This window comes from Ovis canadensis, chromosome 5 (assembly GCF_042477335.2).
Source record: "Ovis canadensis isolate MfBH-ARS-UI-01 breed Bighorn chromosome 5, ARS-UI_OviCan_v2, whole genome shotgun sequence".
Taxonomy (NCBI): Eukaryota; Metazoa; Chordata; class Mammalia; order Artiodactyla; family Bovidae; genus Ovis; species Ovis canadensis.
Window position 1 is genome coordinate 81,744,612 of NC_091249.1, and position 27,341 is coordinate 81,771,952.

At 46.3% G+C, this 27,341-nt stretch overlaps 1 protein-coding gene across 2 annotated transcripts in view; it reads right to left on the minus strand.

Annotated features, from left to right (window-relative positions):
• The window catches only part of ADAM19 (ADAM metallopeptidase domain 19), a 95,498-nt gene that overhangs the window by 19,817 nt on the left and 48,340 nt on the right, over positions 1-27,341 (minus strand). The window contains exons 6-13 of one of the 2 annotated variants that reach the window (XM_069592497.1): positions 19,131-19,314; positions 18,259-18,324; positions 12,270-12,341; positions 7,524-7,690; positions 5,489-5,573; positions 4,678-4,817; positions 2,580-2,757; positions 708-797 (exon numbers count right to left, since the gene is read on the minus strand). In XM_069592497.1, coding sequence (XP_069448598.1) covers positions 708-797; positions 2,580-2,757; positions 4,678-4,817; positions 5,489-5,573; positions 7,524-7,690; positions 12,270-12,341; positions 18,259-18,324; positions 19,131-19,314 — 982 coding nt within the window. The remainder of the gene's footprint in view (positions 1-707; positions 798-2,579; positions 2,758-4,677; positions 4,818-5,488; positions 5,574-7,523; positions 7,691-12,269; positions 12,342-18,258; positions 18,325-19,130; positions 19,315-27,341) is intronic. The other variant, XM_069592498.1, reaches the window with a different exon arrangement.

Here is a 27,341-nt window from a genome sequence, read left to right on the forward strand (position 1 = left end):
TAAGTGTGATTTTTTAAAAAGACTATAATTAGATTCATGTCAATTCAGATCCAATTTTGCCACCAAATGAGTTAAAAAAAAATTTTTTTTTTCAGTTTTTAGAACTTCCTGAATTTCAGAATTGTAGATAAGGAATGCAGACCTATAGTAACATTAATGGTAAAAATGGCATGCTCTTCCAATCAATACTAAGAATGTGGGCTCCAGAGTCAAAGAAACCAGGTTCAGCCCCCTCCTCACTGTTTAACCCTGGAGAAGTCACTTATACCCTCTGAGCCTCAGTCTCTGCATCTTGAGGATATTAACATAAACCCCATAGGTGTTCTATAAGGACTGAATGAAATGACACACATAACATTCTCTGCACTGTGCCTGGCACCTAACAAGCAATTCCTTAATGTTAATCAAAACTGTGATGAGAAATATTATGAACGCCAAATAAAATCAAGCCTACTCTCTCTGGACATTTTTTTTTTTTTTAATAATTTCCCACTTTCCAGGAGGCCCACACAGCCTTCTGGGATAGTCTGAACTCAGTGAGGTCAAATATAGAAAAAGGGAAACTTTGTTCAAAGGCTCTTTCTGGCTCCATGTTTCTGAAACTTTGACACCACCGCTTCCCCAGGACTGAGGCTGAGTCCTGGCCGTCAGCCCCTGCAGAGCCTCGGACTGCCAGGTCAGAACCCTGGGCGGGGCGGGCCCCTTACCTTACAGCGGTGGCAGCAGGAGCCGTGCGCACACTCGGCCCCCTCTCTCAGGGTGCAATTAGCAGCATTGCAGCAGGGGTTATCACATTCCTGGGGAGGCAGCGAAAGGGGCGTGAGCCTCAGAGGCAGCAGGGCAGGGAGACGGGAGACAAGGCAGGACGAGAGGCCTTTACCCTCTACCCCACCTCATGTGCCCCTGGAACTCCAGCTCCCTGGGAAATCTCTACCCAAAACACCACTTTAAAGCTTTATCATTAAGATAGTATGTATATATTATAAAGAATATACATAAGCAGAATCATCAGTAACACACAACTTAGACACAACTGCATTTTGACACATTTATAAACATATAGTTATTTTACAAAATCACAATATCTATGCCACTTTTAAACTTAACACACTACCCCTACTTTTCCTTGTAATCATGGATTCTTCTAAAATGTGATTTTTAGCATAGTACTACATTATAAGGAAATGTCATGATTTGTTTTTCTCATCCCCAATCCAACATCCAGAGACCATGTCTTCCTGGGATCCAGGCAGACCCATGTTCCTCCCCTTCTAGCACACCAGGCATCTTCCCACCCCAAGGCACAGCTCTCCCACTAGCTAAAGTGTGCCTTCCCCCTCCTCGTACCCCTCGCTAACTCCTACCTCAGCCTTCGAGTGTAGGGTCAGAGTCCACCCCCACCTGAGTAGGGCAGCTCCCCTCATATTACATACACTCCTAGCATCATGCTATTGGCTCTCCTAGTATTTACCACAGTTGTATTTATACATTTTTGCAGCTATTTGGTCAATGTGTGTTTCTGGCTTTGGACTATATACCCCATAAGGACAGGGACCACGTCTATTTTTTTTTTACCTATTTATTTTCCTATCCCTGGGACATGACCTAGTATCACATACTCATTTGTTGAAGGAGAAACTGCTCTGAATATAAGCCATTGGCCAAGCCCACTCATAGCAGTGGGCCCCTCAACCTCACTGGGCCCTCCATGATAATACAACCCTGTCCTTTCTGAAGGGTCTGGGCTGATCTCTCTGAACTCATGCTGGTGCAGGTGGGAAGCCTTTAAATGGTTCTTGTTTTATTAAAGTTACATGCTGGCATTTTAAAAAAGTCAAACCATAGAGAAGATTAAAACAGCAAATAGTCTTTGCCCACATATATAGACCATCAATCTCATCCCCAGAGTTTATTCTGAACCCATAGACTACTGACACATTCTCCCACAAACTGTTCTGCACGTTAACGTTCATATTTTCACGCTTCATAAAATAGATATGAAACTATCCAGTTCTGCTTTTTGCAGAACCACTAGCATCTGTTAGAAGTGACAGAGCTATGATATGCCCACTATATTCATCCTGAAGATCAGAAGGAAGGAAAGGGCTTGTACACCACCAATTCTGCTCTTTCTTCCTCCTAGAAGCCCCTTTCAGGCTTGACAGGACTTCCTACATCCCCTTTCAATCATTTCTTCTACAGGTCAAAGAGCATGAGCTTGTTATTTTAAGTATCCTCATAATGCCCAGGTTTAAGTTCACGTATCTGGCTGTGGACAGCCAAGGAGGCCATCTGTAGCTCCACTGGCCAGGACGGTGGTTTCTGGGTAGATCAGATGCTCACAAGGAGAACTCCCCTGCATTTTGGACACAGATACTGTCAACCTCAAACTGGGAGAATCTACATAAATGGTCCAATTTTAAGGCTTACTCCCGATATGTTATTTGTGATGGGGTCTTTGACTGCCACATGTATGTAGGAAATGCCTACGACTAATTTTCAGATACATGTTCTTTGACCTTGAGATTTGAAGTCACTGTAAATTCTTCCCCTCCCACTAACATGGCATGACACCTTACCTCCTCCTCCCCACAGTCACACTCTTCCCCATCTTCCAGGTACCCATTTCCGCATCTCCGGCCTCCATACAGCGTCCTGGTGTCTGGCATGTTGGAGAGACACATCCCCCCGCCTGACTGCAGATACCTGTCCAGCTCCCTCCTGTTGCATCTGTTGAACACTCTGGGAAAGGGGTGCCTGGGAGGAGAGCCAGGGTGGAATCAGCTGGGGGGTCTGAGCACCAAGCTGCCAGAATAGCATCAATCCTGCTGCCCATGAGGCTGATTCCAGCTGGATTCAGACCCCCACAGGCCCATGCACATACATTCTGCCCCCTGAGAACATCACCTGTACATTAACTTTCTATGAGCTAAGAAATATTAACTACCACATAATGGCTTTTTTTCCCTTTCTCTCCATGGAGGATTTATTGGAGAATCCGAAGCAAAGATTTCAGCCCTTTCCATGAAGGAGTTGCAATAAATAAAGGATAACTAGTATGTTACAATAGGTCTCTTGAGCCTTAGAGTGGAATAAAATTCCAGCCAACCCAAACTTTTCCTGAAGCTGATATTAGATGGAGATTTTCTTAGAACAGAAGACCAGGCCAAAAAAGGCCAAGTTTATGGGTTTAATTTCTTTGTTGGGCCAGTGATCTGATCTCTGCTCTAACGATGCAGGCAGCACTCCAAACTCAACCGCCCAACTCACAAACACATGGCCTGTATCGCAAGAGTGTGAAAGGCCCTGCATCCCGCTATTGGGGAAAAGAATCAGAAGTCATGCACTCCTTGGTGAGAGGTGGGTACCATGATTTGAGTGTACAGAGTAAGAGTTATCCTGATCCCAATTACCTAAACCAAGTACAGGTTAGACACTGGAGGGTTTCCTTCAGTTGTCAGGAATGTCACAAAAAGCCCGTCACTAAAAATTGTTAAATTACTAAAATGTCTGAACAGTTTAAAACAAATTGTAGTAGTTAACATAATTCTCTCAACCACCTGTCTACAAATAAGATTTTTAGATTGAGAGAGAAAGAGGCGGACTTAACAGCGAGCTTGAACCCTGTTCAAACAGCAGAGATTTGAGCACGCACCACAGAGCTGTCTCCTGCATATCAACATCATCCTTTGTGTGACACTTTCTCCACGAAGTGAGGAGAAGACACTGGAACACCTAGAAAGCTGCATCTCCTCTCAGAGACACAGCAACACGACTCCCTGAGCAGCATGAGCCGGCCCTAGTGGCTTTCCGTAGGAGGAACACAAGCTCCCACCGTGATGCCTTCTGAAGAGTGACTCGGGTCCCTGAAGAACCTGGTGCTCTCTGCTGTGTGAGTCCAGACACTGACTCTAAGTCCTCTGAAGCAACTTGAGAGTTCTCTTTAAAAGGCTCTGGTTTAAAGACCCCTCAGAACTACAGTGAGATGGAGCTGCCTTATCCCTGTTCCTTGTGGTAAATGCAGCCTGCAAAACCCCTGAGGAGTCACCGTGGGGTGTGGGGTTGCTGTCCTTCCTTCTCCTTGTTCTGGAGGCAACATCAGCGCTTCCAGGCCTAGGCGTGACAGCCCCGATCACACTTCCTTCACATGAAGGGATGAAGGGTTATGGCTGTTATAAATGGGTTCTCAGCAAAAAATCGTGAAGTGGAAAAGACACATGTGGTCAGACCAATTTTACAGCTGAAGACCACCGAGGCAGAAACTAAGTGAATCTCGGGTTTTATCAGCTTCCCTGGTGGCTTAGTGGTAAAGATTCCACCTGCCAATGCCGGAGATGCAGGTTCCACCCCAAGGTTGGGAAGACCCCCTTGGAGAAGGAAACAGCAACCCACTCCAGAATTCTTGTCTGGGAAATCCCATGGACAGAGAAGACTAGTGGGCTACAGTCCATGGGGTTACAAAGAGTTGGACTAAACAACAGGTTCTACCACACCAAAGTTTCTGCTAGAAACCTGCGCTGCTTCCAACATTTGTTTTCTTTGTCTTCTTCCCCTTCTCTCTTCAAGGCATGTGTCAGAAGTATAACAGAGGCTCCCTGGGCCAGGAGTAACACTTGGGCTGCACTGGCCTGTCGCACTCTGCCCTCCTCCCTGTACTCAGCTTCCCGCTTGACTTACCCGGTGGCCGCAGCCATGATGCACCCACCGTCAGCCGCGCTGGCTGAGCAACAATCCGCGGAATCGTGGCTCATGCCGAAGTTGTGACCCATTTCATGGGCCATGGTGGCAGCCACGCCGATGGCATTCTCAGAGTGGTCCTGCTCGGGGAGAGAGCTCAGGTCAAAGACAGCTCCCCTCTGCAGCCCTGCCTTTTCCTTAGCCAAGCTCTCCACTGATAACACAATTGCTGGGCACACAGGCTCAGGGACTAAAGCCCATGATCTTAAGCACCCTGCAGCATTTGTCAGTAAGCACAGGTCACAGAGAGGTTGGCAGATAAATGCCCAGCAGCCTCCTTGCTGTCTACTTCACAGGCCAGAAATGAATAGCACAAACATTCTCACAAACTCAGAGAGAATGTCAAAAGAAGGCAATAATTTCCTAACTGTGACTTTGAGACAGGCTCTTGCTCCATAAAGATACACAGAACAACCCAAGGCTTGAAATAAAATCATTTTTATCTCTGTATCTTAAAATTTGTCAGCCCTGGTCTGGACCATATAAGAGATGTAGTGATGTATGATTCATGTAATTGCTTCAGGGTTCTCCTGAGTTTGAGAACTGGGGATAAATGACAATAAATGAAAACTCATCCCTTAGTACCTCCATCTCTTAGAACTTAATACCTTCATTTAAAAAAAACTTCCCTTCTTTATATCTAACCTATTTTCCTGTAATACTTCATACACAATTATTGTTAGAAGATGACCTCCTATTTTGTAGGGCAGTTTTCTACTTTCTGCGGAATTAATAATGGCTTGAGACTCACCATGTTGACTCCTCCAGACTGGTACACGGAGCACATGGCCATGAGGGGGGCCAGGCCAATGGTGGTGCCATGAAAGGACATGCCCCTGCGGGAAGGGAGGAGAGGTGACTAGGGTAGGGGCTGAGGGGGCTGCTCCCATGTGCCCAGAAGCCATCATGGCCTTCCTCGGCCCTGCTGACATTCCCAGATCATTCCCAAGGGGAGAGGTTCTGCTACTCTAAGCCAACGTAACAATTCCCAGGTCACCACACCTCTCTATTCTTCTCACCTACTCTCTAACTGCTCTAGACAAACAGAAAAGAAAGCAAAAGGTCACTTCTTCCCACAGTACCGCCATAATCCCATCCCCTGGAAGGAAATGGGCAGGGCTTGCAAAGCTGCATCCCATTCCTGCTAGAGAGGAAAAGATCAGAGGGTGGGGATGAGGGAAGGGTGGCACAGATTCTACTGCTGAAGTGAATCATGCCCACTTCCGCCAGCTGCCAAGGTCCCCCGCCATATCCCTGGCTCTGTGGTATGTCTACGGCAGGGGACAGGGCGGTGGGGGGGCGGTGCGGTCAGGGCAGCAGCTGCGGGCGCTGATGTTTCTCTGCTGAATCACTCTGGGGCCAAGGAAACAGCTGTGTCCCATAGGGATAGAGTGCAGCTGGGTGTGAGGATGAGCTGTTTCTGCCTTTGTTTTGTGACTGTGACCCTAATCTGCAACAGCCAGCTACATTCCCCTAGTTTAATACACTCTTTTCTCATCTGTCTGCATCCAGCACAGGGGCAAAGGAATGAATCAAATACCGGTGTTTTCGTGCATGCCACAAACCATGAAATTTATTTAAAGGATCTACATGGAAATTCATTACGTCGTGCTTTCATATCTCTGTGTTTGCCTTCTTATATAGTCCATGACATCTCAGAGAGCCAAGACTATCTTATTTATTTTGGGATCATGAGAACTTAGCTTAGAATCAGAAACACAGCGGGTGCTTAACACATGTTTGCTGAATTCAATGCAGATTTATCTTTAGAGGAATAATTTGCAAAAAAAAGAAAAAATACATGCAAATCTCTAGGAAGCCCTACTGATTGTCTGATAAACTCAGACATGGCACTGAGGACGTTATACTGGAAACTGGATTCTAGGTCTTGCCCAAAGCAGGACACCAGACTTTCAAAGATCAGGCCAAAGCTTTGGTAATCAAAGACTCTTCCTAGGTAAGTGTGTCATCAAGAAATAAGAACTCAGGTTTTGGGTAGAGCTATTTCCTCGGTCTCTTTTAAAGTGGAAACAAAGGTTTAAATGATTGTTGTTTCAGAGATATTTAGGAAACAGGAAAAAATGGCTTTATTATTTATGTGCTTTTTGTTGTAACTTCCTCAGAATACCTTTGGAAGTCAGCACTAATAAATACCAGATTGCCATCATGGGGGACTGTCACGGGCCACCATGACCCCCATCAGTTTCTGTTCTTTTCTTTATGGGATTGAACAAACTCCAACACAACCACTCTCTCCCCACCATGTCTCCCTCCCCTCAAACGCACTATTCCTGCATCATCTGCCACTTGACTACCTCGCAGTTGGCCCTGAGACCCTGGGAATGACATGAGGACAAGCTGGGGAGGCCCCTCTCCTGGGCCTGCATGGGGAGATCCACTCCTGCGCTAGAACAAAACGCCATGAAGATCAGAGTGAGCCCCTTAGAAAGTCTGTTTCAACGCAGCCATGATGAACAGTCAGTCACTTCCCAAACACACAGCCAGTTGATTCAGAGACTCAGCTAAATATGTCTAAGGCACTAATTTTCTAATTTGGGTTGTAAACACTTCTTGGAATTGTTATGACTCGGGCTTTTTAGTATTTTCCTGAATATACTGGGCACAGAGCACATGCCTGAGGAATATTTGGTTACTGGAATGGAGAGTCAGGATAGCTTAGTCCAGCCAACTGTCAACACTGGGGAGAAAGGACAGACAGCACACGCACTGGGGGCGGGGGCTTTGCAGCCAAGGGCAAGGCAACACACATGGAAAAAGCTATTTACGTGATTAACTGCGCGTTGTCATGGTTCTTCCGGGTGAGCAGCTTGCGCCTCCAGCTCAGAAATGACCAGAGGGTAGAGTACGGGTTCTCTGAAACTTCACACATGTTCCCATGAGTCCACACTTCCAAGCCCACAAGGGCAATCCGGATATTCAAGGATCGATAAAACTGAAAACACACACGGAAAAGTCACAGCGTCATCTGTCGGTACCACCTGAGAATATGAACCCCTTCCCATTAAAAGTGCTCGGAGCTCAGATTCCAGATTTCTCTTCTCTACCTGCCTCCAGGGGAGGAGGGAACAGGTGTTGCTCTTCAGATTTCTCAGAAGGGGAACATCCTGAGAGAGGCACAACATCCTGAGAGAGGCTCTGCCTCTGGTAGCAGAGCGGGGGTGACTTAGCTTAGAGAAATGAAGACTGAGTCAGGACACAGAGTTGCTTTCAGACATGCACAGGGCTCTTAGTGGAGAAAGGGGCAGCACTATTACACATGAGCCTAAACTGGGGCTCAGTCAATAGGTAAGACAGACAGGAAGACACATTTCATTTTAAAATAGGAAGAAACTTTCAAAGCTGCTCAAGAGCTAAGCCTCACTGTCATCTGTAACAAGTACCCTTGGCTCATGTGTCTGGTACAATCACCCCACCCAATTCCTTTCATGGCCCTTATTTTTATATATGTCTACAAAGTTCTCTTGTATATGAGTATTTAAAACAACTTTATTAAGGTATAATTTATGCATCATAGAATCCACCCACTTTAAGGGTAATATTTTTTAGTAAATTTACCAAGTTGTAAAGTGATCACCATAATCCAATTTTAGAGTATTTTCATCATACGAACAAGAAACCTTATGTCCATTTACTATCATTGCCCGTTTTCACCCCTAGACCGGGGTAATCACTAATCTACTTTCTATCTCCACAGACTTGCCTTTTCTGGATATAGTCTATAATGGAATTATATAATACGTGGTCCTGTGTGTCTTCTTTCATTTAGCATGTTCTGAGTCTCATCCATCTTGCTGTCTGTATCATTCTGCCACTTCTTATTGCTGACCAGTATTCCATGCCGTGGATATACCAAATTGTATATGACTTTACTGAAAGATGTCTCCCACTCATTTTGGAAGTAAATGGGTATAAATGATGATATATACACATAGATGTGCTTACTCTCGAAATTTCCTTCCCCATCACTGGAAGTTCTCGGGTTTTGTAAAGGATACCACAAACAGGTTGTAAGCACGAGGCTGTAAACGTCCCAGATAATCCTCATGATTTTACGCAATCCAGAGATACTGAAATTCTATAAATGAGACCTGATTCTTGGGCTCCTTAATGCTAGAGCTACATCTAACCTTTACTACACAGTATCTTTCATCTCACGCACACACAGCAGGAAGAAGGTTTTCTTTAAAGCTAAGTACTGGAAGGCGTAGATACCAGAAATTCCCTGACTGGCCAAGCCCTAGAGAATACTGAGGCAGCAACTTTAAAAAAAAAGTCATCATGGGGACTTTCCTGGTGGCTCAGTGGTTAATGCAAGGTGGGCACGAGTTTGATCCCTGGTCAGTGAAGATGCTGCATGCCTTATGCTTTGGCCTAAAAAAAAGTCATCACAGCCAAACCTAGGTCATGTAAGCAGGAGATGTCGTCTCAATCCAAAAGTGGCAGGTACGGCCCCTGGTAAAAATAACAATCGTAGCAACAATGTTTATCAACTACTTTCTACATATTAAGGACTGAGGCTTAGAGAAGTTCAGTAACTTTCTGAATTCTCAGCAGGAAGCTGGCAGAGTTGGGATGAAGACTTGGATTATTAGACCTCAGAGTCTACTCATGACCCTACACTGAAGTGCTGCCCTATTTACCCATCCAGAGAATCAACTTGCCCCCAGGAAATGGTGGTGTAAATGGTCTCCAGATTCAGCAAAATATCAGTTGATTTCAACGGAAACTGTGATTTTCCTGTTTTGTGCCAGGTCAGTCATTCCAGAAAATGAAGGGTTTGGATTCCAATTCAAACTTGCTTCACTAGGGAGCTTTTTGAGGAGTTGACTTGGCTTTTTCACAGGGAAGGAAAAACATTCTAGACTGGGTTCATGATTCGGCAAAGGAGTCCAGTGCATTCCAGTTTTAGTTCCTAACAGTTCAGTTCAAGGAGCTGGGTCAGCAAGCCTGAGAGAAATGGGCTTGCCTGCCCTCACCCCAGCCAGGGGTGACTCACCTCAGCTGAAGATGAGAGAATCAAGGCTGCTTCACAAAACAAACCAGCAGGCAAGGTTGGGGACTTCCAGCAAGGATGGGGGCTGGCTAGTGCCTCTCTTCTCCTTCCACTTTTCACCAGCACCCCCAATTTTAACACCCGGACCAGCTGCAGAGTCCACAAAGGAAACCCAGCCAAGTCTCCCACCTGCAGCGTCTCCAGAACAATAGCCGTCACGTGGGTGATAACAGGGTCTACCCCAGGGAAACAGCTTTTCTTATTTTCCCAGATGCTCAGTGTTTGGGTTGTGGGATCATTTCAATGTGATTGTTGAGGAGTTGAAGGCGAGAGAGAGGACTGGACTGGGTTCCTGGAGTGCTCCCTTCCAGGAAATGCCAGTGTTTGTGTTTACTTTCACCTGTCAAGGACCATCACTTCCAGAGTCATCTAAAGCAAAAACAGAGGGCACAGACCCTCCCATCCAATGAATCCAGAACACTACCAAATTTGTTTGTAAATCCCTAAAAATATTGAAGTTCTCTTCTTTATCCTCCAATATTTAAAAAAAAATGATTCCCCCTTCAGACTTGGGATCCATGAATCCCTAGCAGACCAAGAGTTAAGCCTCAGACATTTCCTGAGTGCCCTGAGACTGTATAATAAACGTGATCAGATTCTCAGAGACCTGCAATACCACGTGATTAAAATCTACTTTTAAAAACTATTTACTGCACAACAAAGGAAACTATAAGCAAGGTGAAAAGACAGCCTTCTGAATGGGAGAAAATAATAGCAAATGAAGCAACTGACAAACAACTAATCTCAAAAATATACAAGCAACTTATGCAGCTCAACTCCAGAAAAATAAACGACCCAATCAAAAAATGGGCCAAAGAACTAAATAGGCATTTCTCCAAAGAAGACATACGGATGGCTAACAAACACATGAAAAGATGCTCAACATCACTCATTATTAGAGAAATGCTTATCAAAACCACAATGAGGTACCACTTCACACCAGTCAGAATGGCTGCGATCCAAAAATCTGCAAGCAATAAATGCTGGAGAGGGTGTGGAGAAAAGGGAACCCTCCTACACTGTTGGTGGGAATGCAAACTAGTACAGCCACTATGGAGAACAGTGTGGAGATTCCTTAAAAAATTGCAAAGAGAACTACCTTATGACCCAGCAATCCCACTGCTGGGCATACACACCGAGGAAACCAGAATGGAAAGAGACACATGTACCCCAATGTTCATCGCAGCACTGTTTATAATAGCCAGGACATGGAAACAACCTAGATGTCCATCAGCAGATGAATGGATAAGAAAGCTGTGGTACATATACACAATGGAGTATTACTCAGCCGTTAAAAAGAATTCATTTGAATCAGTTCTGATGAGATGGATGAAACTGGAGCCGATTATATAGAGTGAAGTAAGCCAGAAAGAAAAACACCAATACAGTATACTAACACATATATATGGAATTTAGGAAGATGGCAATGACGACCCTGTATGCAAGACAGGGAAAGAGACACAGATGTGTATAACGGACTTTTGGACTCAGAGGGAGAGGGAGAGGGTGGGATGATTTGGGAGAATGACATTCTAACATGTATACTGTCATGTGAATTGAATCGCCAGTCTATGTCTGACGCAGGATGCAGCATGCTTGGGGCTGGTGCATGGGGATGACCCAGAGAGATGTTATGGGGAGGGAGGTGGGAGGGGGGTTCATGTTTGGGAATGCATGTAAGAATTAAAGATTTTAAAATTTAAAAAATAAAAAACTAAAATTAAAAATAATAATAATAATAATAATAAACACCAGCAGAATAACCCCCCCCCCAAAAAAAAAAAAACTATTTACTACTTGCCTACCAAGACACCACTGTCATTCTAGGTTACCTCTTTTACTTCATTTTGCATTCTTTCATATAAACAAAGTATTTCCAAATCCCAGACCAGCCTATTCTAGTCAAATTAAAGAATTTGGGTATTTCCTAACAGCATGTTTTAAAAGAGCCTGACCTAGAAAAGTTAACCCTCTGCTCAGCCTTTCTAAGAGACAAAACCAAATAATTTTAGAACTGTTTTAACAGGCGGAGATGACACAGATTGAGCCCAAGCAATCCACTCCTCAACTTTAAGGCAGGGGTGAGGGGGAGGGTGTCAGAGGACAGTACTCTGGGTCCTCAGCCCTGCTTCAGCTTTGAGGAGTCTGTTTTCCTCAGACTTTTATATTAGACGTTGGAAAAAGGAGTCCACTGGAAAAACACAAATAATCAAAAGCTATTGGTTTAAATCAACCCTATTTTGTAAATTAAAAAACAAAACCACAACCCAAACAAGACAAGTTACTTGGCTAGGTCCATGCAGCTGATGACTTGTCGTGAGCACCGAATCCCTGCAGCATCACTACTGCCTCCTGGAAGCTGTCAGGGCAGCCGCTCCAGGAAGAGGTAGGTCAGCTCCTGCTGGGCAGCTCCGCTAAGGTGCTGGCACCTTTCCCACAAGTACACACCTGGTCTCACCTTATCAACATAATTGGCGATCTCCATAAGCTTGTATCTGGTGGCATCTTGGTCCCGGCCGTTCTTCTGAAACTAAATGGGGCAAGCAGAACTAGGTGAGAACCCAGAATCCTTCCCAGGACCCCACGTGTGTCTCATTACTTGTCTGTGAAATCCTTCACTTTCTCCCGTCTTCTGTGAGCAGTCATTTCCTTAGGACTATCTCCCTTTGACAGCTCGGCGAAGGCAGAACCTGAGTCACATCCATCCTGGTATCTCCAGATAACAGTTCAGTTCCAGGCATACAGTAGGCATGCAGTAGCTGTGTAGTGAACTGAACTGTCTTCCTCCAGGTCAACCCTGTTCTCCTCTCCCCCTAATTACAAGGCCTTCTGCAAACTCCCACTGTGGCTTAGAAGAGGGACCAATCCAGTCCTTGCCACAGTCATTTCCCCAGCATGGAGCCACCATCACAGGGATCACCCAAGAACTCTATGCAGGTAATGGTCAACAGGGTCAGACAGTTGCTGAACACCCACAGTGTGCAAGGCACTGCATTTGGTGATGGGTAGGACTCAAAGTATGAGGTCCTGGCCCTCACCTTGAAGGAGCTTCAGCTAGAACACAGAGGGGATCAGAAATAACAACGAAGGCAGGTTTTGTATTTAAGGAGTATGAAATTGAAATGGGCTGAGAAAACCTGCACAGAAATAAGAGGCCACGTGAGTGACACAAAGTGAGTGCTAGCAATGAGGATCATAAGATCCTGGCAAACAGGCTTCATCTGGCGCATCACTCAGATCAACTGAAGTGCCTTCCACAGTGAGAAGGATTCTGAGGCTGCAAAGGGCTCAGCAGGAAAGAGTGCTGTACTCGATCAGAAATGTCTGCCACAGGTACCAGGAGGAGCACATTTCCATAGGTAGCCTCACATTCATCATGCCTGCTTCAGAAGAATATATCATGTTCAGTTGCAATGATGAAGGGATGCTTCATGGCATAAAGATAAGATTTGCCACAACTGCAGCCTAAATTTGAAAAGAATAGATATGTCCCACACACTGCTGTGGTAACACAGAATTACTGTGTTACTATCTGAATTACTCTGGATATACATGAATATATGTTACTTCAAACCTTCACATCCTTCCTCCACAAAATCCCACAAGAATATTCAAGAACAAAAAAAAACAGACACCCTGGGGTATTTGTCTGGATAGGGGGGTGTCTCAGCAAACAAACAGGGAGAAACCTGTTTCCTTTTCTCCCACTGCTTTGGGACCCTCCTGGGCCTCCATCAGAATGGCAACCAACTCATTTTAATGACTGCTTTTTACACAGTTAAATTCCATGTAAGACTGTGGGACTCAGACTTTCCCAAGGTATCAATCCTGAAGCTTCTCTTTACAGAGTCACTGCGTTTCTAAACTGGTCTCACTGCACAGCAAGCGCTGCAGCATTTAGTGAATACTCATTAGAACATCAGAGGCAGACTTCATTGTCTTTCAAATATATTAATCCTATCTTCAAACAGCTACCTGATAATACCACCACAGTTTAAGGAAAGTATCATGCTGTCCTGAAGAGCTTCAGGCAGGAGTCAGTCAACTTTGTTTTTTGTAAATGGCCAGGTTGTTAACATTATAGGCTTTGCAGTCATACTGTCTCTACCAGAAGCACTCAAATCAGCCACTCTAGCTCAAAAGTAATCATGGACAATACATGCATGGATGTGTTTCAGAAAAATTTATAAAACCCTGGAGTGGGCTGGATCTGGCCATGGGCTATAGCTTACAGACCTCCGACGTAAAGAAAACAGTGCCTCCCCTTCACACTTTCTGGGTGGACACAGACACTGCAACACAGTGCATCGGCTGGTCTTTCCCAGCTGGCCCACGTCCCATCTGTGTCTTGAAAGTCCTTGGCACACCTGTTCTCACAGCTACCCTATCTCCTCCTACAACATCCCATCTTGCTCTTCCTCTGCCTAGGCATCCCGCTTTACCTGAGGAATGAATAAGCTGAAAACCACTCCAGGGAACGTCCCTGGCAGTTCAGTGGTTAAAACTCTGGGCTTCCAAAGCAGGAGGAGCAAGTTTGATACGTGGTCAGGGAACTAAGATTCGACATGCTGTACTGCGTAGTCAAAAATAAAATAAAAAGCTTTAAAAAAAAAAAAAGTACCTGCTCTACCTTTCTAGAAACAAATAAACATAAAACAAAACAAAAAAGCAAAAGACAAACCACTCCAAGTGCTCCAAACTAGGCCCAGGGAGCTGCTTGATCATTTTTTCTGCTACAAACCCTCTCTCCAGGCAGTAACACCATCCTTGTCTCTATTCCCGATGCCAAGTTCAGAGCCCAGGAGAAGCCTGGCCTGTCTCAGCACCAGGTTATAAATCACAGATAAGGTAGCCCACCCTGTCCCTGTCTTTCCATCCTTTCAAATTAACTCATTGTCAGGAATACACTGCTGCCTGTGGAGGATATGAGGCCACTTGGACAGGGAGTGGGGGAAGAGGAAGTGACGGGGCAGGGATTTGTGAGCCTGTGGGCCCAGCCTGGCCTCTCATATCCTCCACTCACCCTTGTCATAAATCAGCCAAAGCAGGGACCTGGGAAGTTAGCACAGAGCCTATCCACCATCCACAGAGCGGCAAGAATCATGGCCTGTGGCAGCACCTGACAGGCTCCTCCTAGTGGAGGTGCTGTCTTCTAGAACAGGAGACAGTTTTCCAGGGCACCACAGCCCTGAAAGCATCTGGGGCGGACAGTTTTCCTCTAGGGGTTTTGCTGTGACTCTGGAGGTCAGGAGACTAAAGACCCCAATTAATACCCTGCTCTCACTTCTCCAGCTTCTAGACTCACACTCACTGAAATCTTAAAACCCAGCACCAAGAGTCCTCTGGGGAGACTGCAGGGCCAAAGGGCAGCCTCACCCCATCTTTGCTTTAGAGCAGCTGTGTTTCTACACGCTTACCTATTAGGATCCCAGGAGCTGTCATCTGAACAAAGATTCTGCGGCTCAAAACAAAAAGGACACCCCTGGTCCAGTGGCTAAGATGCTGTGCTTCCACTGCAGGCGCCACAAGTTTGATTTCTGACTGGGGAACTAAGATCCCACATGCCACACAGCATGGCCAAAAAATAGGGAAAAAAACAAAAAAAAAGGTTCGAGACCACCGTATTAGATGACCTTAGGTATAAGAGGGTCCTCACCCCTGCTTCAGCTTGGAGAAGTCTGTTTTCACTGGACTTTTATATTAGACATTGGAAAAGGAAGTCCCACCGGGAAAACAAAAATAATCGAAAGCTACTGATTTAAATCAACCCTAGAGGAGCTCAGCTTTCAACCAGCAACCCTCCCAGAAGGGCAGGTCTATGAGTCAGGAGCCAGGGCCGTTAGCCCCTCCCAGACTGCATAGCCGTGGCTTTCAAATCACCTTTGGCTTTTGCTCCCCATATCACTCCCCCAACCTGCACACACATCAGTCTTTGGAAATGAAAACAAAGGGAGGGAAAAAAAAAAGGCTGCTGGAACAACCAACACCAACATCAATTAAAAAGCAAAACTCCTCTCAAAGCAGAACAAGATGTTCCCTTGGCCTGGAGGGCCCGGCAATTCCTTCTCTGCCCAGTAAACTTGCAGACACTCAAGGGCTGCCTCTAACACTGGAAGGCCGCTCCCCCAGCATGAAGTCAAATGTTCTCCCCAACCCCATACAGCCTCCAGGACCTGTGCTGTTGGACTAACCACCTGAGAATAAGCCTCTGGGGAGCTGTCAGGAACCCACTTGTAACAGGAGGTAAAGCGGCAGGGCACAACTTCTGAAAGAATGACATAGCCCAAGGACACAACATAAACCGATCAGAATCAAATGGGACCAGAATGGCAGACAAGACTAGACCTTAACCAACAAGTGAAATGACATACCCAGAGGTGACAGTTCCACTGTTAAAAGACCAAAGAGTGGGCGGTGGCCCAAATCCTGGAAATCTCTACCCCCTCCCAAAATAGCTGGAATAACCCTCCCACTCATTAGCATATGAAATTACCCAGCCTGTAAAAACTAATCACACCAAATTTCAGGGCAGCATTCGCCCTCTGTGATGCCCCACACTCTGTCTGTAGAGGGTGCTTCTCTCTGCATCTGAATAAAACCACTTCTCACCTATCACTTTGTCTCTCACTGAATTCTTTCTGTGATGAGACATCAAGAATCTGAGCTTCATTGGGTCCTGAAACCAGGTACTGTGGGTTTTGGCTGGGTTTGAGTCCCAAGCAGGGCTTTGGCTGGGTTCGAGTCCCAGCCGTGTGGGTTTAAGTCCCAAACTGGATTTTGTCTGGGTTCGAGTCCCAGTCTGAGGTAAACGGTTTCAATCTGGATGGAGTGTGACAGACGGGAGTTTCATGAACGCTGTCAAAGGGAGCCCCAGGTGAGTTGCAACGTTAGAACTAGGGAGCGATCAGTTCACCTCACTGTCTACACCTGAAAGATACGTCAGTTATGTGGTTGAGCTACTACACAGAGTGAAAATGAGGTAAAATACGGCTAACTTAGGCAAACCTGGGGTCTGACCTCACTCTTCAGGAGTCAGCTTCAACACCACCATCTCAGGAAGGTTTCCCCCAGTTCCCAAGACCACGTTGCTACTGCTGCTGCTAAGTCGCTTCAGTCATGTCCGACTTTGTGCGACCCCATAGACAGCAGCCCACTAGGCTCCTCTGTCCTTGGGATTCTCCAGGGAAGAATACTGGAGTGGGGTGCCATTGCCTTCTCCAATGCATGAAAGTGAAAAGTGAAAGTGAAGTTGCTCAGTCGTGTCCAACTCCTAGCGACCCCATGGACTGCAGCCCACCAGGCTCCTCTGTCCATGGGACTTTCCAGGCAAGAGCGCTGGCATGGATGCCACTGCCTTCTCCTATGCGTGAAAGTGAAGTTGTTCAGTCATGCCCGACTCTTAGCGACCCCATGGACTGCAGCCCACCAGGCTCCTCCGTCCATGGGACTTTCCAGGCAAGAGCACTGGCGTGGGTGCCACTGCCTTCTCCACGCTGGGCCCCTCATTATCTGTGCTCTAATCCTCTCCAATGTGCAGTCACCACACTTGGAATCAGAGGGTTTTTGTGCTGCTTTTGTAAACTCTGCCATGTGGGGGGCAAGTTTGCATCTCCGGGATCTAAGCACTGTGCTTGACACATAACAGAGAATCAAGAAATCAATGACTAAATGAAATGAAGAGTGAGGGAAATGAGTGTTTATTAAATTTTAGAAGCCAAGGCACATGAGAACCTAACTGGAAGAATGTGGAATTAAAGGCCAAACAGCTACTCCTTTAGGTCAGTAATTTTCAAACTTGCCTGTGCACCAGGATCACACAGAGGCTTGTTAAAACATGGATTGTTAGACCCCAGCCCCACACCTGGGGATTCAGAGCATCTGGGTGCAGCCCCCGAATCTGTATGGTCATAAATCCCTGGGTGCTGCTCATGCTGCTGGGCTAGGGACCACATTCAGGGAACTCCGGCTTAGGTACTCATTCGGCATGATTATAACATGATTATAAAAATGGACCACATGCTGGCAGAAAATTGTATTCAATCAGATAAATACACTCCTTATCTTTGCAAAAAAAAAAATTTTTTTTAATTTCTATAGAGAATTCATGGATTCCCAAAGAGTAAGCACAAAAACCTAAGGATCTCCCAGATCTGGTCTAGGAGTGTTAATCCAAATAACAGTGTTTGTCCTGATTTTCTGATTAATGTATTGAGCTTGAACGTCTTTCTCCTTGCTTTTTTCCCCAACTAGGTTTAAAATAGCAAAAAGAGCCTTTGGTCAGATTTAAGGTCAAAATTACATGGCAAACTGCAAAAAGATGCATTGTTTTCATCATTTCCCCCATTCAGCATTTTGGCACTTCAGCATTTCCCCAAAGCAGTTTGAAGACTGGAATGGAAGTGATTAAGAAAGTGATTTTTCTGCTAAACCCCACTGCCCCTCCTTACCTCTGCATAATCAGCCACAAGGTAAAGCTCCACATACTTCATGGAGTGTAAATCTTCCCTTTTCATCTAAGGAAGAGACATAAGCACATCAGAGCTATGGAAATGGTGGACTTGGCCTCATTTCAAAACACTGCTCAGAAGCGGTGGAGTTAATAAGCAGTGAACCTCATTACCAGGTTCCAGAGACAACTTAGCTATGATCATCTCACCATCACTCTCACTACACCCTCTGCCCGCCATCTTGGTTATCACGGGAGGCTGCTCTGGGACACCGGGTCCAGCCCTGTAGTCTCCAAAAATAATGAGCTGGCTGTCCAGTGCACACAGAACAGAGGCCAGCATACTGTGAGGGAACATGCTGACAATCAAACTCCCAAAAATATTTAAACCACGTACCTCTATTTTCGGTATAAATAAATATAAGCATTTTGTGCATGCGGTTAAGCAGCTGTTTCAAAAAGGGAGGCATATTTTTTTTCTCACATTTTAAAGTTTCCGAAATCAGCACCTCAGAGTATTTTAAATGAAGTAATGTTTTCCCCTAAAGCAGTTATTCTATCAAATACAAGGGTTTCTCACACTCAACAATGACTTAGACTAAAAGGAAAATGCTGGGACTTCCTTGGTGGTCCAGTGGTTAAGACTCCATGCTTCCAATGCAGGGGGCGCAGGTTCAATTCCTGGTCAGGGAACTAAGTAAGATCCCACATGCTATGTGGCGCAGCCAAAAACTTATTTTTAAATAAACAAAAGGAAAAAGCTATTGCCTCCTTCTTAGCCATCTCCATTCAATTTAGAAACACTTCTGGATCCAAGGTAAGGGTGCTCAGAAGGGATTATCTCCCGGCTGACTCTTGTACTGAGAAACTCACCCTGCGAGGTCGCTTCTTGGTCTGGTTTGTAAACTGGGGGACCCAGTCCCTGGCGGTGAACTCGAATCCACAGTTCCCAAGAGGCAGCTTGAGATGTTCGGATCTGTAAATACGGTGGTGGCTCTCACTGTCAGGAAGGGGCTCGATGATATAGCTGAGGTCACTGCTCACTATAATCAGTCCTCTGTCGACAAGAGAATTAGAATCTCTGGTCAAAGACTATGGTCCTGGAAAAGCCCCTTGCTCGGGCCTCAGTTTCCCCATATGCAAAATGGCACAGCTGGTTTTGATCACTGCTTTTTAATCTTATTAAGGGGTCATGCACTCCCTGGTGAGAATCTGATGCAAACTGGGACCTCCTCTCCAGAGAAACGTATGTGGGCATGAGATGTGGTGCACAGTTTCAGGGTGTGAAAGCCTATCATGGAGAAACTCGAAGGTTCCAAAAGGGCTGGAATAGGGACAGTTAATACTTGTAAAGGATGGCAGGGCTAGAATTCCAAAAAGCCTTCCAATCCCAAACATGGCATACAGCAAATCACAGGTGAAAACTTTACAGGCTGAGAAAGAGACGGTATGTTTAGGACAGGAAGAGTGCTGGTCTAGGGGAGAGAAGACCCAAGTTCTAATCTTAGCTCCAGTATTAAATTGCCAAACGCTCTTCAACAATCTTCTTCAGTCACTCTGTGCCTGTTTCCCCAGATGCAAATGCCAATGTTAACTTTCTAACTTCACAGGACTCCTGGGACGATTAAATGGAAAGACAAGTATCTTTGTTTTTGGAAGCCAAAGCTAGAGTCATCAGCTACCAGCCCCAATTTCCCTGGATCAGGAACGCAGCTCTGTGGTGAGGTGGTGGCCACAACCAAGCATATGTGACTACTTTTTTCTCTGGGTTACATATGCTAACCTTGAACTCAGAATAAAGATGTATATTTGTTCATTATATTCTTTCACTCATTGAGTCCTTACTCTGTGTTAGATGTAATCTAGACACAATCCTTGTCCTTGAGTAACTCACATTCCATTGGGGGACAGACATTCATTCCACAAATGCTTCCTGCTATGTCAGGCATTGTGCTAGTTGCTAAGGATGGAGTAGTAAACAGGACAGATAAGATGCCTGCCCTCATGGAGCTTAGAGTCTGAACATAGGAATAAATCACTGTAGCATGTAACAGTGGAGAAGGCAATGGCACCCCACACCAGTACTCTTGCCTGGAAAATCGCATGGACGGAGGGGCCTGGTAGGCTGCAGTCCATGGGGTTGCAAAGAGTCAGACACGACTGAGCAACTTCACTTTGACTTTTCACTTTCATGCATTGGAGAAGGAAATGGCAACCCACCCCAGTGTTCTTGCCTCGAGAATCCCAGGGATGGCAGAGCCTGGTGGGCTGCTGTCTATGGGGTCACAGAGTCGAACATGACTGAAGCGACTTAGCAGCAGCAGCACGTAACAGAGAAGGCAAAAAGCTTTCCCCACCCTTAACCCTGATGGATTGGACACAGCTGCATGGAATGCTGCATCATTGAGGCTTCTGGGCCCTTTATCTGGATTCGGTGAGAAACAGTGCCATGACTTATTATCAATCATTATCACCAATATCAATGAAAGGGATAGCAGAGGCCCACGTAGCAGGTATCTACCATCCTTGACACTACAAGATGAAAACTAGAGCAACGGAATGTGACCAGGGCTTTGGGGAAGGAAGATCCCAGCAATGAATCCCAGGAGTCCCATAGCATTTTGTGTGCTCCAAAACCTCAGGCTTTATCCACCCAGAAATTTCAGAAGGTAAAGGACCTGGCAGGACCCCTCTTAGACTGTCTCAGCTTCCATCCCTAACCTGGACCCCTCCAGATCCCCGCCCAGGTTTTGCCCTTTGGGAAGAGCGCGAGGCTCTCGAGAGACAATGCCAGGTCCTAGTCAGCAGCAGCCCTTCCTGGAATCCATCCCCGGTTGACCTCGTTCCAGTGCCAGGGAGCCTGACGACTTTCCGGCTGCCTCACCCAGGCTGACACAGCAATCCTGAGCCAGCCCCCAGCGGGACACCTAAGGTGCTCCCTGAGCAGCTGAGGGTGGGAATGGAGCAAAGACCAAGGGTCACATCCGCTCCTGAGTCCAGACGGGAAAGGGCAGAGGGCAGAACTGCTGTGGGCATCCTGTTCCCAAGCTATCTGCTCATCTCCGCTGACCAAGGCCCCTCCCAACCCCTCAGTTTCCCCCAGAGGCTGCAAACACTAGAAGCAAAGGGCCTGACCACAAACCAGGTGACGGCTTTGTCTGCATTCTGCTGTGGCTATGGAAAGTCCCAGTATAGCTGACAGGGCATCGCCTGAACAAGCCTCTAGGCCAAATAGGACAGAGACCACACAGGATTCCGGTGCACAGTGAACAGCAATCGAGCTGGCTACAAATCACTGAGTCTGTGCTATCGACCATGCATTGTGCTAAGTATTTTACTATTCACACAAACTTCTATGATTCTTACAAATATTATCCTCATTTTACAAATGAGAAAACTAAGGCTCAGAGAGGTTAATTAACTGACCAAAATCACACAGACAGGAAGAACCTAAGCAGCCTGGTTCTATGTCCTGGGATCTTAACCATGACTTCACTCTGCCTCTGTCACAACAGCCCTGTAGAGTGGCTATCAGTGACAAAAATCAGCAACTCTCCTCTGAGGTGTGCTTGGCCATCACCCAACTGGCTTGTCTGAAGTAAGACACCAGCTGGGAGAGGCACTGTCTACTTTTCCTTTTTAGACACCATTTTGGGGAGAGTTAATTATGTGCCAGGCTTCCCAGAGTAGAGTCTGGAGTAAAGAGTCCCCCTGCCAATGTAGGCGTTGCAGGTTCGATTACCGGGTTAGGAAGATGCCCTCGAGAGGGAAATGGTTACCCACTCCAGTATTCTTGCATGGAGAATTTCATGGACAGAGGAGCCTGGAGGGCTCTACAGTCTATGGGGTCACGAAGAGTCAGACACAAAGGAGTGACTTAGCACACAATTACATGCCAAGGGCTCTGCATACAATTGTTCTTATTTCATTCCCACATTAATGCTATAAAGCACCATCATGGTTCCCATTTTATAGATAAGGAAACTGAGCCTCAGAGAGATTAATTAACAAACTCTCATGCGTATTGTGTGGCCAAAAATTTAAGGTCTGGCAGAGTCTAGACCCTACTCCCTTAACCTCTGTGCTATCTGCCTCTATCAGTGAATTCCAAACCTATGAGTCAGAGATAACAGGATAAAAGCTCCCAGAGCTATCCATTAGAATATTCTACAGAATGTATTTAAAATGTCTATGTCCTAGAGACTGTCACACAGAGTGAAGTAAGTCAGAAAGAGAAAAACAAATATTGTATATTACCACATATACGCGGAATCTAGAAAAAAACAGATGAACCTATTTGCAAAGCAGAAATAGAGACACAGACGGAGAACAAACATAAGGACACCACGAGGGGAAAGGGGATGGTGGGAGAAACTGGGAGACTGGGATTGACGCACAATCATATACAATGTATAAAACAGGTATCTAAGGAGGAGCTACTGCACAGCAGAGGGGGAGGGGGCGGGGAAGGCCTGGGTCCAGGCCCAGTCTAGGAAATGCAGATTCTGTAGTCTGAGCATCTATTTGCACTGGGGGCAAGCCCCACGCAATCCCCTGCGCAGTCATCCTCAGCAGCTCTGACCTGGAGCCCAGGCTCTGGAGGGGCCCGTCTTTTCACAGAGCTCCAAGCAGTCCTGTTCCAGGGAGTGGGCAGATTACCACTGGAGAAACACAAGCTCAGAGTGACCCTGAGGGTCCCTGAGCAATAGGACTCTGTGGCTGCTCTCTGCCCCTCCTTCATGGGGTCCCCCATAACTTCCCTGTGTCACAGCTGCCATCCCCCTACTCCCTAGGGTAGAGAAGAGGCAGGCAGGGGCCCTAGCACATCACAGGGAAACCAGCTTTGAGAGTGGGGGGACCTGTGAGAACCTAGTTCCCAGGGGCCTCCCCTCTCACCACCCCCAAGCCCTGCTAACTGTCCTTCCCTGAGCACTCCCCAGTCATTTCTCCTCCTAAACATCTCTGTTGATCTAATTTGTGAAATGTAAGCACTGGCAGAGCTTCGCCTGGGGGTGGAGGTGGGGGCTCGGGAGGGGGACCCAGGAGGCTGGGTGGCCAGGACCTCACAGGCAATTCTCCACTCTGCTCTGCATCCTATTCCTCATTGTTGAGAGCTTGATACAAATGAAATTGTACAGAGGAAGCCTGGCAGGGCAGGTCAGGCAGGCAGTGGATTTAACCCCTGAAAGACTGCTAGACTCGCCCAAAGGCATCCTTCCAGGACCTAGATTTGAGAACAGCTTCTTGGGAATTAGTCCATTTGGAGCTAAGCCTAAAGGGGCCGCAGCCTACAAGGCTACATCCAGAGCTTCCTCACCCTTCTTTCCTTCCCTCAAAATGTGCGTGCAAGTGAGAAGGAGGGAGTTTCAAAGGCAGCACTGAGGGGAGCCAAGAAGGCACGGGGGGATGTGATCCCTCCGGGATGGGGGCGGCAAGGCACAAGCGGAGAGCCTGGGCTCAGGAGCGGGGACATACCTGATTCAAAGTCTGGCTCTGCTGTCTGCTAGCTGTGGGGCATGGCACTCAACAAGACTGCCCTCTCACAGGGCTGCTACGAAAACTGAAGTCATAGGCAGTGCTTACTAACCATTAGGGTAAAAAGACAGCTAACAGTCACTGGGCATGTATTATACACATGACTGGTACAAGGCATCTTATCAGTAGCCATTCAACACATGTGTCCTGTGCGTACCTAATGTGCGCCAGGAACAGTTTTAGGCACTGGGGATGCAGAAGGCTTATAAAAAACAAAAATCCCTGCTCTCAAGGAGGCGGCACTCATCATCTAGTGTAAACCTACCAATGACATTACTACTGTTGCTCCCATTTCATAGATGAGAAAACTAATGCAAGAGATCTGAAGCAAAGCATCAGGCTTTAAAGCAGGAACTGCCTGACTCCAGAATCCACACCTGGCACAACCTGATGCTGCCCTGTGAGGGTTTACTCGGTGCCTGACACACAGGTGGCCGCCTTATCTGTTCTGCAGCAGGAAGGCCAGGTGGGCAAAGGGGCAGACAGGCAGAGACTGGCTTCTTCTGTCCCAGGCGACCCGCCTCCCAAAACTCTGCCTACTCTCCCTGTGGCGCAGAACTTCTGACACTGAAGGATCCTTTTCACGGTCTGGTCTACCCTCCTTTCTCGGACAAGAGGAACAAAAACCCAGAGACACAGGAACGTGCCCAAGGTCACTGAGTGAGGACCTAGGGGCATATCCCAGGCCTCCTGTTGTCCAGCCTCATTACTTATGGGCGGGGCCCTGACGCACCCTCAGCCGCCCAGCCAGGACCCACTCCTGCACCATGGGCACCATCTGGGCTGAGTGAGGCTCATGGGAGGCAACAGCCGGGCCAATGTAAAGCCGGAAGGAAATGAAATCAAGCAGGGAGAGAAACACTCAACAGATCACACAGCCGAGAGGTGTGAGACGAGATCTGAAACTCAGATCTCTTGACTCTGAACTGTGAGCTCCTTCTAAGCCATCACACACACGTTCACACACATCCTCCTGTGCTCACTCTCAGCTTCGTACTCTCCCCAACAGAGTCTGAGTCCAGGGAGCCGGGGTAAGGTGTAAGCACAGTGAGTGTGAGCCCCAGAGCACAAGGACACATCTGCTATAATCTGAGCGATGCATCAGATGACTACAGGTGATCTACTGTGTGTCTCTGAGAAACTCTACATGCAATTAAACCTACCAGACATTAGTACAAAAGATACTATGCACCTATTAAAAGAATGAGTTTGATCTATGTGTGTCTAAGACATAATGTTAAATTGAGGGGGCATAAAACTGACAGAATGGTATGTACAGGGTAATCTCATCTGGATTAAAGAGATCATATATATATATATACACACACACGATTACATATTTCAATTATGTATACCCCTCCAACAGTGATTACAGATGGGAAATGAGGTTGACAGAAAGGGCAGGACAGGATAAAGAATTTTCACTTCGTTTAGTTTTATGCTCTTTGTATTAATTGAATGTTTAACACACCCATTAGCTATATAATGATCATTTTTAATGAGTATTTTCTTTACAAATAGACTGATCATTCAGGTTAAAAAAATTTTTTTTACTGCAATCAATACCTCTCCTGCTGACAGACAGACAGTGAGTGGGGTAAGCTGGGGACACACACATGGGCAAGTACACACAGTGTCTATCAAATCCCACAGGTTCAGTCAAGGACATCTCAGCCCAGTAATGCCTAGATCTCCTCACAAATAATCACTGCTCCTAACATTTCTACTTTGTGTGAATCTGCAAAGCATTTGTGCACACAAGATGCTGTGCAGGACATTTAGAAGATGAGCCCTTCACAGAAGAAAGGCTTGGGGACTGCAGATACTATGCTGTTATCAGTCACTAAATCATGTCCGACTCCTTCCAGTTCCATGGATTGTAGCCCACCAGGCTCCTCCGTCCACGGAAGAATACTGGCGTGGGTTGCTGTGCCCTTCTCCAGCGGACACTAAACATCCCTAAGAAATGGTGTGCCACATCTTTTCCTTGGTGTAGTCTGTAAGTATCCACAGCTGCCACTCAAATCTCAAAGGGGTCAGTGGCCTAAGCAAGGTTACAAAGCATTATATCACATATCCATGTTCCTTTTTGGAAGGGGTATTTCTAAAAGGAAACACAAGAAAGTAGTTAACAATGACTACCAAGAGGGATTCAGGAAATAGGAAGAGACCTTTCCCACTGTACATTCTTGTATTATTTGAATTTATTTTTACTATGATCCTGTATTACTTCTTTAGTTAAATTAGCCTAAAGAACTGCTTGGGGAAGAAGAGGGGACCCAGTAACAGCCTAGAAACTCAGCTGAATTCCTCTGGATTTGGATCATCACCCTGAGGATCCTACTTGGTATAAATCCTACCTACTTTCTCCAAATCACAAAGTGCTTGTTTCCAGGAGAGAAGCACAATTGCTATGGAGATTTTCCATTGCAGCATCACTTTATGAGCCTTGGTGGGGGGACAACGCGAGGGCTACATGGGTTTGAAGCCTGCTGCTGCTGCAGCTGCTCCTTCTCCAGAGTCCGAATTGAGCCATCTGGCTTGCGATTCCAGCTCTTCAATCAGTCAGGCCCACAGACACCCTTGGTTTCTTAAGGTGTGTAGCGAGAAGGCTGGGAAAATAAGGCGGGTGAACCCCACCAGAGGTAAGTGTGCAAAACAGAAACACATGGATGGCTCACTCAGTTCTCCCCTGTCAGCACAGCTGTGGGAATGATTTATAAGAGTCTGGGCCAAGTTCCCACTGCTGCAGACCAAGAGGACAGAGGAAGAGGCAGAGAGAAGTGAGTCGCACCTGCATGTTCCCTTTCGTCCTTCTTGGGACAGACGTTGTTTACTTGCAGGCTGCAGGTGGTGGTGGCTGGGCCTGTAAACACCACTGGGAGTTGGCTAGGCTCAATCAGGTCACTTGAGCAGGGGATTTGGGGCCACTGTTATGGCCTCCCAGCCAAAGCTTGTTTCCTGCCTAATTCCCTCCGGCCGACTCAGCCTGAAGGCTTACAGAGGAGACATGGCTCGATTTATAAACAAACACGTGGGATCAGCAGCATGATGGGCCTCACATTGGCATGCAAGCCTGGGTGAGTCTCAGAATGGCTTCACTGTGGTAAGATGACAATAATCCTGTCTGCATGCTTTAGCACTTGGCATTCTCCACCATACCTATCATCCATGCCCACTTTACAGACAAGACTGAAGGCTCAGGAAGCTACTTTTATATGCCTGTCTTCCCTCCACCTGTGTGGGGCACTGGCAGAGAACAGACAGCCAATATTAACTTGCTGAATGAAAGGAGCAATCATTAATGTCCACTGATGGATGAACGGATAAAAAAAGCTGTAGTACATATATAAAATGGAATATTACTCAGCCATAAAAAAGAACAAAATTATGCTATTTGCAGCAACAAGGATGGACCTAGAGACTGCCATAATGAGTGAAGTAAGTCAAAGATAAATATTATGCTATCACTTATATGAGGAATCTAAACAAAATGGTACAAATGAACTCATTTACAAAACAGAAACAGAGTCCCAGATGCAGAAAGCA